At 51.1% G+C, this 14270-nt stretch overlaps 1 protein-coding gene across 5 annotated transcripts; it reads left to right on the forward strand.

The window, feature by feature from the left end:
• Positions 1 to 653: 653 nt before the first annotated feature.
• PI16 (peptidase inhibitor 16) lies at positions 654 to 10505 on the forward strand. Of its 5 annotated transcripts, none has more exons than XM_045071107.1 (7): positions 657 to 856; positions 5487 to 5708; positions 7476 to 7585; positions 7864 to 7952; positions 8632 to 9297; positions 9502 to 9629; positions 9952 to 10505. In XM_045071107.1, exons 1-6 carry the CDS (start codon positions 701 to 703, stop codon positions 9609 to 9611), a joined length of 1353 nt encoding a protein of 450 aa, XP_044927042.1. In that variant the 5' UTR covers positions 657 to 700; the 3' UTR covers positions 9612 to 9629; positions 9952 to 10505. The 5 variants fall into 5 exon arrangements, with proteins under 5 accessions (XP_044927045.1, XP_044927042.1, XP_044927044.1 ...); XM_045071109.1 differs by having other exon boundaries at positions 10046 to 10505; XM_045071108.1 differs by having other exon boundaries at positions 10067 to 10505.
• Positions 10506 to 14270: the final 3765 nt, after the last annotated feature.

Genomic DNA, 14270 nt, shown 5'->3' on the forward strand with positions numbered 1-14270 from the left:
GGGCAGGAGTCCTTCCTCCCCTGGGACTGGCTGCTGGCCAAGGCCATGCCCTGTGGGTAGTTGTTGTCTACTGTTTCTGAGTGGCAAGTACCGTCCTGGGCACCTTACATGCATTTGACCTCACTTAATCCTCGTTCCACCCCGTGAGGCAGGTACTATTACTCCACTGATCTGATTAAGAAAACTGGCAAAAGCCCCAGTCAGCAAAGGAGCAGAACCAGGATTCAGGTTTTGGTTGGCCTTTTTTAGCAAATACATCCTGTCTTCCCCCATCCTTCCATAAGCCAACTCCAGCTCCTTCAACCTGCTCAGTCCTCAGGGGTAGGGTCCACGTGGTTTTTGTCCTCATACTTGTCCACAGCATCTAGTGGGTGCGACCTGGGTTACTCTATTTTGCCCTTGAGGACCTGTCCACAACTCAGGAGGGACAGGGGAACGCACACAGCACTGGGCCTGAGCCCCTGTTACCAAGAGAAAGGAGGCTTTTGCCAAGGACTCTGAGGGGAGATAAATGCTGGGAGTGGACTCAGCTCTGGTCAGGACCCAAGCACCCAGCCCTCCTGGAGACGCTGTGTGAGCCGGGCCAGGCCTGCAGACGGCCCCTCCCCGCCGTCTCCAGCCAGGGTGGTGCTTGTGTGGGAAGGACTTTAAATCCAGCTGCCAGACCCCTGGCCGGGAGAGGCTGGGAGGACTGGCCACCATGCACATCTCCTGCAGTCCACTGCTGCTGCTGCTGCTGGCCGCCACTGTGAGTCCCAACGGCGCCCTCAGTGATGATGAGAAACGTGCATTGGTGGAGCTGCACAACCTCTACCGGGCCCAGGTGTCCCCACCTGCTGCGGACATGCTGCATATGGTGAGTGTGGTGGCCAGGGGCCACTCACCTGCCGGAACTGATGGGGTGCTGGGCTGGGTCCCCCAATTCCTCCTACCCTCAAGCTGAAGCTATCTCTAAGACTCACCTCTCTGATCAGTGTCAGAGACATTATGTAATTCACAGGTTCCCAGAAGTAGCCCCATTCTACAGATCAGGAAACTGAGGCTCCGAGGGACTTACTGCTCCCTCCAAGTCACACAGCTGGTAGAGCCAGGCCTGGGAGTCCCCAGCTTCCCACTCAATGGCCCCTTCCCCAGCACTCCTAAAATGCTGATGCACCTCATAGGGGGGACATAGGAAATTCCTAACACCTTGGTAAAGATGGTCTTTCAGAGGCCTTCCAAGGCAATGAGGAGAGGAAACAAGGGGAGGGAGTAGGAGGGGTCCTGGCATAGGGTAGGAGGGATGTATAAGGAGGTGGGAGAGAACAGGAATCAGAAGCAGAGAGGGCTCAGCATCCCACAGCTGCCATTCTGTCTCGGTCATATGACAAGACCTGCGATTTGGGGTGGGTCCCTTAACCTAGTAAGGACCGTCAGTTCTGCATCTGTAAAATGGGTCACCATTAGAGCTAGATGGACTGAATCTGGCATATGGCAACAAGGACTGAATCTCCAGATAGAACACTGATGGGGTCTGGGGATGAAATCTCAAGAAATATATGTATAGGAGGGTACATTTATATAAGGTTTAAAAACGGGTAAAAACTACTACTGCACACTTGTGAGGACACATGCAAATGTAGTAAAGATACAGAGCCATGCTTACAGGTGATGGAAGCCAGATTTGGGGTGGTGGTTACCTCTGTTCAGAGGGAGGGTTATTTGACAGTAGGGTTAGGATGGGATGTTTAGGCTCAAGATGAAAAGAGAGAAAGGCTGCCTGAATAGCTCAGTTGGTTAAGTGACTGCCTTTGGCTCAGGTCATGATCCCAGGGTCCTAGGATCCAGCCCCACATCAGGCTCCCTGCTCAGCGGGGAGCCTGCTTCTCCCTCTCCCTCTGCCCCTCACGCTGCTCATACGCTCTAGCTCCCTCTGTCTCTCTCCCAGTCTCTCTTGCTCTCTCAAATAAATAGAATCTTTGAGGGGTGCCTGGGTGGCTCAGTCATTGAGCTTCCGCCTTCGGCTCAGGTCATGATCCTAGAGTCCTGGGATCGAGTCCCACATCAAGCTCTCTGCTCAGCGGGAAGCCTGCTTCTCCATCACCCTCTGCCTGCCTCTCTGTCTACTTGTGATCTCTGTCAAATAAATAAATAAAATCTTAAAAAAAAAAAAAAAAGGAATCTTTGAAAAAAAAAGAGAGAATCAGAAATTCACCTCCTTCCTGCTCTCCCGGAGGGCTGAGCTAGCCCATCTTCTCTGGTGACCCTTGGGTGCCCTGGGAGGCTCAGGAACAAGGTCCAGGCACCCCATAGCTAGTGTCCCAGAGCAAGGTCACACCTAGAGGAATATAGCAGCGCACCTGAGGGTCCAGGATTGGAGTTCCAGCAGCTCTGCTCAATCTGGCCAAGTGACTCCGGGTGGCTCCTTTTACCTTTGAAGGCTTCCATTTCCTGATCTAGCACTTGTGACTGGCATTCCCTAGGCTGAGAGTCAAGGAACGCCTCTAGAAATGCACTCAGCACCACCATTCAAGCCCTGTTGCCTGGCAACCAGGAACTGCGGACAACAGACCCGGAGCACTGGATGCTGGTACCAGCTCTGCCAACAGCTCCCTGAGTGAGGCCTGGAACACAGTACTGAGCCTCAGTTTCCCCATTTGTAGGTCTCCGATGCCCTTCAGTCTTGTTGGCTGAGGTTGGGGGTTACCCACCCAGGAGCTGCTTTGGGGACAGAGCTAGACCCTGGTGGTGAGGTGACATTCTGGGAAGCAGTTTGGATACTCAGGGGTTATGCTGCAGTCCAGTGGGAAGTGATGGGAGGAGGGGACAGACTGGAACAAGCCTCAGCCTCAACCTCAGCAGTAGTAAATACAGAAACTGTGGGGCCAGGTGGCTTCGTTCAAATCTTGATTCTACCATTTACTAGCTGCATGACCTTTGTTAAGTTACTTAACCTCTCTTTGCCTCAGCTTCCTCATCTGTAAATTGAAGATGATGACAACATAGTAAGTCCCTTGTAGGATGGTTGTGAGGGTTAAATGAGTGAATATGTAGAAAGCATTTAGAACAGTGTGTGGCATCCAGTAAGTATTACACAGTATTTGATTACCAAAAGAGGGAATGGATCCAGGGTAAGGCTGGTGGCAGTTATCATGAACTCTTTTCTCTCCCTTAGCTATCACATCTAATCGTCACCACCTTTACCTTCCAGAAGGTTCCATTTTCCTTGAATCCTACTCCCCCATCCTTGACCTTAGATAAAACTTTTATTACTTCTCCCAAGGACTCCTAGAAGAGCCTCTACCTGCTTCCTCAGCCTCTGGCCTCCGCTGCCCAAAATGAACAATCCAATACCCAGGCTTGACCTTGCTCAACACTCTTCAGTGGCTCCCACTGGCTCCTGACAGCCTCAGGATAAAGCTCCAGCTTCTAAGAAGACTCTCTCTATGTGTTTGGCCCCTGCTGACGCCTCCAGCCTCCTCTCCTGCTCAGTTTCTCCCTCCATAACCTCAACAGCTTGTCCTTCCCCAGTCAAAACATTGTCTCTCCCTTCTGTCCTCCCTTTGTTCATGCTGTGCCTTCTGTTCCCTCCACCTGACTAATGCCGCCATTACATTAGCTTAGTGCCTCCTTCTCCGCCCTCAGGTTGGGCTAAATGGCCTCCTCGGTGCCTCTACACCACCCATTGCAAATCTGTCATTGACCACATCATGACCCAATCAGCAGTTTATGGCAATGTGAACTTGGGCATCTCGGTCCTTTCTCTTAGTTCCAGGCTAGCATATTGCCCCGGACTGCTGAATGAGTGAGTGAATGAATGGACTTGTTTTCAGACAGTGACCATGTGGCCAGTGTGGGTGGGTGCCGTGACTCTCAAAAATCCCTGTGGTTTCTGGAAGACTGAGAAGCCTTGAGACCCAAAGGAATGACTCTACTAATGGGACTCCACGCATCCAGTCGGAATAGGAATCCCAGCCAGGCTCTGTAGGGAGACTGCTTAAAGCAGAGTCTGTCTCAGTCATCAATAGCAGACTAATGTCTACTGAGCACCTGCTATGTGCCAGCACTATGCCAGACACTGGGACCACATCACCGTGTTACCCCAAAGGAGCTCACGGTTCAGTCTGGAGCGCTGCAGGTCATCCCGGATTCCCCGATCCTAGTCCCCCACAGCCTGCTGCATTCCCACTCCCCAAACCCGCTTACTACCAGAGTCTAAGAGAACTTCAGGGAACAGCGACAAAACACCCAGGGAGGGAAAGAGATTCACTGCTGTCACAAAGTGGGGTGGTCCCAGCCCTATGTTCCCATCCGCACTCCCAGGCAGCTGTTCCCGAGAACCGTGTGTGGGTGAGGAGCCACACTATCCCCCCCTCTCACGGTCACCCAAGCTCCTGGCGCTCTGGAGGCTGTCTGGCTCCCACAGCTGGCTGGGCCGCCAGAGGGTGGAGCAAGAGTTGTTGCCAGGCCATCCATTTCTCTTGGAGAGGCCAAGGACAGAGCTTAATGGGATCCAGGCCTTTCTCGTCAAACCTTTGTTAATCCTTCTTCCCACCCACACTGGGGCTGTCCTCCCAGCCAGGGACACACAGAACCTCAGAGGTCCCTTAACCTAACATGCTCCCTCCTGCTGCCTCACCTGAGGTCCCCCCTGGAGAACACTGCCTTTGGGAACTGACAGCTCCTTGAGACACCACGGCTCTGAAAATAGGCCTCTCGGTGGGTCATGCAGAGACACAATCTTTTGGGGGAAAGGGTTTTTCAGCTGACAAAAGTTGAGACCACCTGGGAGGGAAGCCTGGAAATGGTAAAGCCATGGAGGCTAGGTGACCCCAAAGGAAGGCTGGGACCTGAGTGGGGAATGCTGGCCACCCCCAAAGGAAGAGTGGGACCTGAGTGGGGAATGCTGGCCACCCCCAAAGGAAGAGTGGGACCTGAGTGGGGAATGCTGGCCACCCCCAAGTCATATTTATGGTGTGTGTGGGTAAGGGGGTGGAGGATAGCAGGATAAATAATGCAGCCCTTGAACATCTCATTGGAAATTCTGTGGTCTTCAGAGCAGTCAGGTGGCTCTGGGAGGTAGGCAGGGCACAGCTGCCCTCCTTTCATATAGAGGGATATTAATATTAATTAATGATAACACTGTCACAAACATCATCTGATTTATTCTTCACAAAGCCCCATGAAAGTTCAGAAAGGGTAGGCAATCTGTCTAAAATCACACAGCTGGTAAATGGTCCCAAGTTTAGCCAACTCCATGGCCTAGGGTGGAACCCTCCTAGCTCCCCCGCAGAAGCCCACCAGGAGCATAGGCCTGTTCCTGATCATGGCCAAGAGTTACCCAGCAGGAAGGGAGGGTCTCCGGCCTCCAAAGGCCCGCAGGACACCTTCAAGCTTCTTTAATCCCCAGAGTTGGGGGGCATCCCCACCTCCCTCTCCCACCCACCTCCACCGTCTCCACGGAGCCCGAGGCCAGGTGTTGCTCACCTCTCCGTCCTGTCCCGCAGAGGTGGGACGAGGAGCTGGCCGCCTTCGCCAAGGCCTACGCGCAACAGTGCGTGTGGGGCCACAACAAGGAGCGCGGGCGGCGCGGGGAGAACCTGTTCGCCATCACGGAAGAGGGCATGGACGTGCCCCTGGCCATGGAGGAGTGGCATCACGAGCGCGAGCACTACAACCTCAGCGCGGCCACCTGCGACCAGGGCCAGATGTGCGGCCACTACACGCAGGTGCGTGCCCGCAGGGTGGGCGGGGCTACACAACGAGTGGGCGGGGCATCACGAGCCGTGGGTGGGGCCGCACTAGCCGTGGGCGGGTGGGGCAGGGGCTGCCTCTCCCTTTCCCAGCTCCAAGATCAGGCAGTCCCCGCTCTAAGGCCCCGAGATCCTTCGTAGAAGTTTCGACAGGAGCTCCTGTGTTGTCCACGCCTCTGACGACGCTGACTCTTGAAGAAGCACAATCGCTTGAAAATCTAGATGGCCCCTCTCGGCCTCCTCTTACTGAAGGAACCTGAGTTAGGTGTCGCAGAGCCAGTGTCGTGGATGATTATTGTGCTAGGAATACTGACTGACCTCTAAGCGGTCCTGTCCTCCGGCCTCAAGCAGGGCTGTTTGCTCCGCGGTAATTGCCCTCGACTTCTGGCTTCTCTCACTGTCCCTCTTCCGTCATTTCTCATGGTGTCTGTTTCTAACCTGCCAGGGTCCGATAAAGCAAATAAACAATTGTGTGTTTAAATTTTCTTCTGCTTTTAAAAGCCATGTGTAAAATAAGAGCAAATCGTCACCCAGTGAAGGTTTCAGGGAGCCTTCGAGATCATTCTCTGCCCCTCGAAGTCACTTCTTGCTTATGTCAGGGTTCTCACTGCACTTTGAAAGTTGGAGTTTCCAGATAAGAGATGCTGGGTGCGGGTGCTGTAGGGGTGTGTATACGTGTAGGGGAATTAACAGTAGTGTTATTGAATTCTTGTTCTTCTCCACCCAATGCTTATTGTTCAAACAATAACAGAACAATTTTTTAAAAAAAGAAAAAGGAAGATCGACCTTCTTCCCACCCATATCCACCAATTCCACTTTCCAGTGCTTCTTTTGAGTGGTATTTTTAGCGCTAATCTTTGGGGAAGGAAATCTTGACATCATCCATCCAGATGAAGAAGTTGTGAGGGCCCAGCAGCCCCTCCCTCTCCCCTCCCCTCCATACCCTCCCACCTCTCACACCCCCGGCCACCTCCAAAACACACACACACACACACACACAGACACCCTCCTGCAAAGACTGCTGTCAGCGCCTGGCATGCTCAACAGTGGTGTATCCTCAGCTAACTTAAGCAGGAAAAACAAACAAACAAACAAACAAACAAACAAAAAAACAGTCTGGGGGATGTATGCAGAATTAGTAGCTGGAGCCAGATCTCACAACAAAAACTTGCCTCTGTTTTAGTGACTCCTGAACAGACCTGGCTAGAAATAGCAAGGAGAGTCTGCTGGTATCAGTCCATGGTGGTGCACAAAAGCTGTTTTGATTTTTAAATTTAATACTTAAGACAGAATTCATTCTAGCAGGTAGGAGACCCAGACTTAGAAACAGCAGAGCAGACCACTGCTCACTTGTGAAGCGGGAGGAAGTTCTATGTTCAAAATGGTTCCTTCTGTTCTCTTCCTTGGATTTTGTTTGTTGCTGATATCTAAGATTCTCATGTTTGAGATTCATTCCTTTGGATATACCCCTTGTTTAAAATGCACAGGAAGTTGTAAAAAAAAAAAATTCGCAGGAGGAATTCATGAGGGTATATACTAAGGGAATTTTTTTCAGAGAAAAGCCTGGTGAAATAGTGTGTATGGTTCAGGACAAATTCTTCCCAAACTGCCTGTTTACAGTTGTGCCTGGAGCTGTGTGTCCTCAGAGACTTGGATTTGACAGGTTGTAGGGATCCTCCCCTCCCCACCCATACAAGACTGGTGTCCCACCCAGGCTAAACTGTTGGGTTTGCTCTTCTTCAGCTGGTCTGGGCCAAGACGGAGAGGATTGGCTGTGGCTCCCACTTCTGTGAGAAGCTCCAGGGTGTTGAGGAGATCAATATCCAATTGCTGGTTTGCAACTATGAGCCCCCGTGAGTGCCCAGGGAGCCCTGCGGGTAGAGGATGGGCAGAGCCAAGGGGAGGGTTGAGCTGGGCAGTCTAACAATATGGGAGGGGGCTAATCTGGGGCCTGAACCCCATATTCTTGGGGAGGCTGTGAGGGAACCCATGGGAGTCTGCTCTCATCGGCCGGGCAAGCTAGTTGGGAGCAAGACCCAGGGGTACTTCCGACCTAGGTATGTGTTTGAGGGATCGGGACAGGGGTCTGTAGGAACTGCCCCGCTCCCAGCATCGTCCTCGCTTCCCGCAGGGGGAACGTGAAGGGAAAGAGACCCTACCAGGAAGGGACTCCGTGCTCTCTATGTCCCTCCGGCTACCGCTGCGAGAACTCCCTCTGTGGTGAGTTGGGGGGTAGGGTGGGGAGGAGTAGGAAGGGGCTGCGAGGGAATTAGAGCCTCCAAGGACTCCCGTAGCCGGTGCACCGGCTGGGGCGGGAAAGGGAGAAGGGGGGTAAGGAGAGGGCTGGTGAGACTTGTCCCTCGGGGACCCTTTGCGGGCCCACTCTCTCCGAGTTCCCAAGCCCACTTCGCCTTCCTTGCGCAGTCACTTTGGCGCCCAGTCATTTAAAGTGGTCGGATTTCAATCCTTGGAGCTGAGGGTAGAGGACGGAGGCCCTCAAGCTGCGGGCGAGGTGGGCGTGGCCGGAGGATAGGGCTCCCCCGGGGTGGGGTGGGGGCTGGTAGTGGGCGTGGCCAAGTGTCCTTGAAGGGGACAAGCAAGGGAAGCGGTGGACTTGATAGGCACAAGCATCTAGCTGGAGATTCCCCTGAAAAAGTAGTTGTGTGAGTGCCGAGAGCAAGATTTGGACAAAGAGGTGGATAAAGGAGACATTGTTTTAGTGCTACAATAAAATAACAACCTTGTAATAAAATAATATTACCAATGAAGGATATAGTCGCTGGAGGGGATGTGTGTTTGCTTGTCATCGTAGGACATTTGGTCGCCTCACCTTGACTGTGGTGGGGTGAGGGAGGTGGAGTCCGCTGTAGCACTAAGGCAGGGCCTTGTTTCTTGTCAGAACCCATCACAGACCCAGAAGAGGCTCAGGATTTGCCTCACCCGGTAACCGAGGCCCCAGCTTCCCAGGCAACCCAAGCTTCAGGCTCTAGGAAAAGCAGTGTCCCTTCTTTCCTGGCAACGGAAACTCCATCCTCCTTGGTAACAGAGGTCTCAGGCCCCCTGGCAACCAAGGCTCTACCTGCTGCAGAAACCGCGGCACCATCTTCCTTAGCAACGGAAGATTCCCTCTCCATGGCAACAGAGGCTCCACCTTCCTTAACGACTGAGGTCCCTTCCTTCTTGGCAACTCACAGCCTGTTCTCCCTGGATGAGGGGCCAGCTACCTTCCCCAAGTCGACCCATGATCCCATCTTCAAATTGGCAGACAAAGAGGCCAGCAGGACAATAGTGCCCCCCAAGAGCCCAGACAGTTCTCTGCACCCCAAGATGTTCTTGACAGGGACACGGGAGCCACTGCCCCACTCCCAGAAGGTGGGCAAGGCTGAGGCCGAGTTGCCTCCTTCCAGTGAGGTCTTGGCCTCAGTTTTTCCAGGCCAGAACAAGACAAGAGAGCTGCCGGCCACACTGGACCACATGGGACACACTTCCTTCAAGTCCCCCAATGCCTCTGCCACTGCTAATGTTGTGGGTGGGCGCACCCTGGCTCTGCAGTCATCTTTGCCTGGTAAGGCATGTAGTGTTGTCCCACCTTCCCTCCTTGTTGCCAGAAGGTCATCATCTTGCCTCCAGCATCAGTGTTGTGGGCTGTACCCACTGAATAAGAGCTTCCTCCCTGGCTGCTGGGCCCCCACTTGCACGCCTGGCAGGGAAGGCGGGAGGTCAGGCAGAACTGTGTCCATGCTGAGACAAAGCCTCTCTCTCCCCACAGGTGCAGAGCCTAGTGTCAATTCAGGGCTGAACTCGGGCCTTGGTCACATCGGGGGCCCCCTTCTGGGACTGCTGCTGCTGCCTTCCCTGGTCCTGGCTGGAATCTTCTGAAGGAGTCACCACTCAAAGGCAAGGGCTGGTGGGGAGACCCTGGCCTCATGCCCACTCTGGATCATCCCTTCTCCAAGGAAGAGGCCACAGTTTCCTGGGCAGGTCCTGCTCTGTGACCCAGAAGTCCCCCTTTAACCCCAGCTTCTGACCAGACTCCAGGCCAGTGATCTTGTCCCCTCAGGAGGCCTCTGTAATGTCCACTCCTGGCACTGCCCCAGGAGTGCCTCTGCCTCTGTGGAGGTCCAGGCCTCAGCTAGCTGCGGATTACTCTGGGCAGTGTTCCTGTGGCCACTTATGCTCAATCTCCAGTTGTCCTGTGGCCGTGGTTCTGCTCTTCCAGGGACAGAAGATCTCAGTGCTTCCCTGAAACCCCTTGACCCCTCCTCGTCTCCTGGCTTCTTCCTTAAGCCATTGGAGTTTGGGGCTATTCCCAGGAGTACCTCCTGCCTTCCCAGGCTGAAGAGGTCAGCTGTCGTCCTGCCGTCGACTCCCCACCACCCTGCCTCTCCACTGAAGATGCTTCTTGGCTGAAGGCCCTCTGGATGGACAAGGCTGCAGGGCCTGTGCCTCATCTGCAGACACACCGTGGGGGCACAAGGCCGGCCACCTGGCCCAGACCCCTTCTGCCCCTCCCATCTCATTCCCTGGATGGGTGGGGATTCAGGGGAGATCCCTGCCTACCAGGCTTGGGACTCTGCCTCTGCAGGTAGCTGGTTCTCCCTGAGTGCCCCCTCCCCCTACTCGCTGGTGTAGCTGGGGAGGGGGATTATGAGGGGCAGAAGGACAAGCTCCAACTGAATGGGGTTCTACATGGTAGCGGGGGGGGGGGGGGGCAGGCAAGGACCAGGAAAGGGAAGCAGTCCCTGACTCCCGAATAAAGCCTCTGGAAGAGTACCGAGTGTCTGTGCTTATGAAGACTAGTGGGTGAAGGGGTGGCTCTTGGGGATGTCCTGAAGAGGTTCCCTTCCAGCACCTAGCACCTGCTCTGTCTTCTACCCACCTCCTCTCCCTACACCCTCCACCTAGTTCTTTGGGGCACCTTTTCCTTCCTTTAAACTGCTCCCCTCCCCAACTCAAATCTTTAGGCAGCGAGCAGGAAAGAGGGAGGGCCAAGGGCTGACTCCCCCATCTCCAGGGGTCACCGGTGGAGGCTTCGTTGGGTTTTAGACCCCAAATCAAGGAGAGGCACACAGCCTTTTTACAAGGTGCTGCTGCCCAGGCCCAGCTGGTACACCAAGCCAGAGACTTTGCCAGCCGTGGGTGCTTGGAGGTGTCCCGAGGAAGGGTTCTGGAGTCCCAGACACACTCCCCTAGAGGAGCACAGGACTGTGCAGGGTGCTGCAGGGTGGGAAAGCACGTGTGTGTGTGTGTGTGTGTGTGTGTCTATGTATATGCATGTAGGGCTAGCAGCAGTAGGTGACTGAGGGCGGGCAGCTTGGGACCGAGGTGGGGCTGGTGGGGATGACAGAGTGACAGTCTCCAGGTCAAAGCTGGAATGGGAGCAAACAGGAAGCTTGCAATGCAGGGTGTGTGTGTGTGTGTGTGTGAGAGAGAGACAGAGACAGAGACACATAACATATTAAGAGACAACCTAATGATATAAATTAGGATATAACTCATGTAAAATTCACCCATTTAAAGCGTACCATGCAATGGTTTTTAGGATGGTGCAAGCACCAGCAGTCAGCTTTAGAACATTCCAACAGCCTGAAAAGAAACCCCATCCTCATTAGCAGCCCCTCTCTGTTCCCCCTCCACCCCAAGCCCAAAACCACCACTAGTCTAGTGTCTCTACGGAGTTATCTGTTCTGACATGTTGTATAAATGGGATCATACAGTGGGCAGCCTTTTCTGTCTGGCTTCTTTCACTTACCATAATCTTTTTTAGATTTATCCATTAGGTAGCACATGACAGTACTTTATTCCTTAGTCCCTTGTATAGAATACATTTTATTTATCCGTTTGTCAGTATCATAGGGTAACTGCGGATCCTACGGTCACTCTGTGGTGAACATTTTTTTAGAACTGCCACACTTCTTTCCAAAGTGGCTGCACCATTGCACATGTGCACCAGCAATGCACGAAGGTTTCCATTTCTTCACATCTTCTCCAACACTCATTATCTGTCTTCTTAAAATTATAGCCATCCTAGTTGAAGTACTATCTCATTGTGCTTTTTAATTTTCATTTCCCTGATGGCTAATGATGCCAAGCGCATCTTTCCACGTGCTTTTTTACTGGCCTTCTGACTATGGAGAGAGGTCTATTCAAGTCTTTTGCCCATTAAAAAAAAAAAGATTAAATTTATTAATTTTTTTATTTTAAAGATTTTATTTGACAGAGATCACAAGTAGGCAGAGGCAGGCAGAGAGAAAGAGGAGGAAGCAGGCTCAATCCCAGGACCCTGAGATCATGACCAGAGCTGAAGGCAGAGGCTTTAACCCACTGAGCCACCCAGGTGCCCCTTTTTGCCCATTTTTTAACTGGGATACTTGTCTTATTATGAGTTGCAGGAATTCTTTATGTAGTCTAAATACAAGTCCCTTATCAGATATGTAATTTTAAAGCATTTTCTCATTCTGTGAGTTGTCTTCTCGATTTTTCTTTAGGATATCTTCTGAATGCAGTCTTCAATTTTGATGATATCCAATTTATTTGTTCTTTTGTTACTGTACTTTTTGGTGTTACATCTAAGAAACCATTGCCTGATCTGAGGTCACAGAGATTTGAGCCTATGCTTTTTCTAAGAGTTTTATAATAGTTTCATTTCTTGTCTTTATGCCTTTGATCCATTCTTAGTTGATTTTCATATGCGGTGTTAGGTGGTTGCCCAAGTTCATTCTTTTTTTTTAAAGATTTTATTTATCTGACACAGAGAGAGAGAGATCACAAGTAAGCAGAGAGGCAGGCAGAGAGAGAGGAGGAAGGAGGTTACCCACTGAGCAGAGAGCCCGATGCTGGGCTCGATCCCAGGACCCTGAGACCATGAACTGAGCCGAAGGCAGAGGCTTTAACACACTGAACCACTCAGGCACACACCCCCAAGTTCATTCTTAATGCATGTGAATATCCAGTTGTCCAAGAACTTTTTGTTGAAGGTGATTCTTCCTCCATTCACTTGTCTTGTTGCCTTTGTCCACAATCAATTGATCTTAAATGTGAGAGTTTATTTCTGGATTTCTCTCAATCCTGTCCCATTGATCTCTAGGTCTATCTTATGCCAGTATCACACCATCTTGATTATCATAACTTTGTAGGACATTTTGAAATTGTTAAGTGTGTGTCCTCCAATTTTGTTCTTCTTTTTCAACATTGTTTAGGTTATTCTGGATCCCTTGAGTTTCCATTTAAATTTTAGTGCCAGCTTGTCAAATTTCTGCAAAGAAGCCAGCTGAGATTTTGATAGGAAACTATGTATTCTGCCACCTAGGTCTTCCAGTCCATGAACAAGGGTTATCTTTCCATTTATTGAGGTCTTTACTTTTGTTTAACAATATTCTGTAGTCTTCAAGGTATAAACTGTGTGGGCTTTTTGTTATACTTGTTCATATTTTATTTTTGATGCTATTATAAATGAAATTGTTTTATTAATTTTATTCTTTACTTTGTTCATCTGTGAATGTAAAGTATGATTGATTTTTGTGCATCAATTTTATATTCTGTGCCCTTTCTGAGTTCATTTATTAGTTACAACAGTATTTTTAGTGGATTCTTTAGGATTTTTAAAAAAAACATTATTTATTTGAGAGAGAATGAGCAGGGAGGAGGGGCAGAGGGAGAGAGAGAAGCAGGCTCCCTGCTGAGCAGGGAGCCCCATATGGGGTTCAATCCCAGGACCCTGAGAGCATTACCTGAGCCAAAGGCAGAAGCTTAACTGAGCCATCCAGGTGCCCCAGAATTTTCTATCTACAAGATCATGTCATCTGCAGAAATAGTTTTACTTCTTCCTTTCTAACCCTGATAAATTTTATTTCATTTTCTTGCCTGACTGCCCTGGCTGGACCCTCCAGGACAATGCTGAGCAATGGCAAGAGCAGACATCCTTGTCTTGCTCTTGATCTTAGAGGAAAAAAATCAGGGTGTTCATCATTCAGTCTAATGTTAATTACGGGTCTTTTGGAGATGTCATTTATCCGGGTGAGGAAGTTATATTCTTAGGTTTTTGAATGTTGTTGTCATGAAGGGGTGTTGAATTTTGTTGAATACTTTTTCTGTGTCTATTGAGATGGTCATATGCTTTTGCTTCTTCTTCTTCTAAGTATAGAGAGTATTATGTTTTTAGAGGATGATCCAACTTACGATCCTGAGCACAGGGGTCCCTCCTTTCCTGGGCTTGTTTTCTCAAGCTAGCCCTAGGTCAGTGAGGGAGTCAGGTGAGGCTGCCTCTGAGCAGAGCAGGCCTGTGTAAGGCCAAACCCATCTTCTCTGGTTTTGGGGTGAGCTCTGCTTGCCTCCTGAAAAGCAAGAGCATCTGTGGCCAGCCCTCAGGACACCCTCACATGAAGAGGACCCACCTAAGACCAGAAGCAGGGACCTCTTTGGAAGTTCATTTTTTGGGAAACAAGACATGGTGTCCCATGTCTTGTTGTCAGGCAAGGCTGTGACAAATGGGCAGAGAGGGGACGTGTCAGCACAAGCCCATGGTAAATAGGAGGGCAC

Source organism: Mustela putorius, unplaced genomic scaffold (assembly GCF_011764305.1).
Source record: "Mustela putorius furo isolate JIRA1106 unplaced genomic scaffold, ASM1176430v1.1 tig00003983_pilon_pilon_pilon, whole genome shotgun sequence".
In the NCBI taxonomy this organism is placed as follows: Eukaryota; Metazoa; Chordata; class Mammalia; order Carnivora; family Mustelidae; genus Mustela; species Mustela putorius.

Bases quoted from the DNA above. Each gene is read 5' to 3' on its own strand.
- PI16 (XM_045071106.1), top strand. From the start codon at position 701: ATGCACATCTCCTGCAGTCCACTGCTGCTGCTGCTGCTGGCCGCCACT. The intron at 857-5,486 runs GTGAGTGTGGTG...CCTGTCCCGCAG, and splicing joins CTGCGGACATGCTGCATATG to AGGTGGGACGAGGAGCTGGC. The intron at 9,298-9,501 runs GTAAGGCATGTA...CTCTCCCCACAG, and splicing joins TCTGCAGTCATCTTTGCCTG to GTGCAGAGCCTAGTGTCAAT.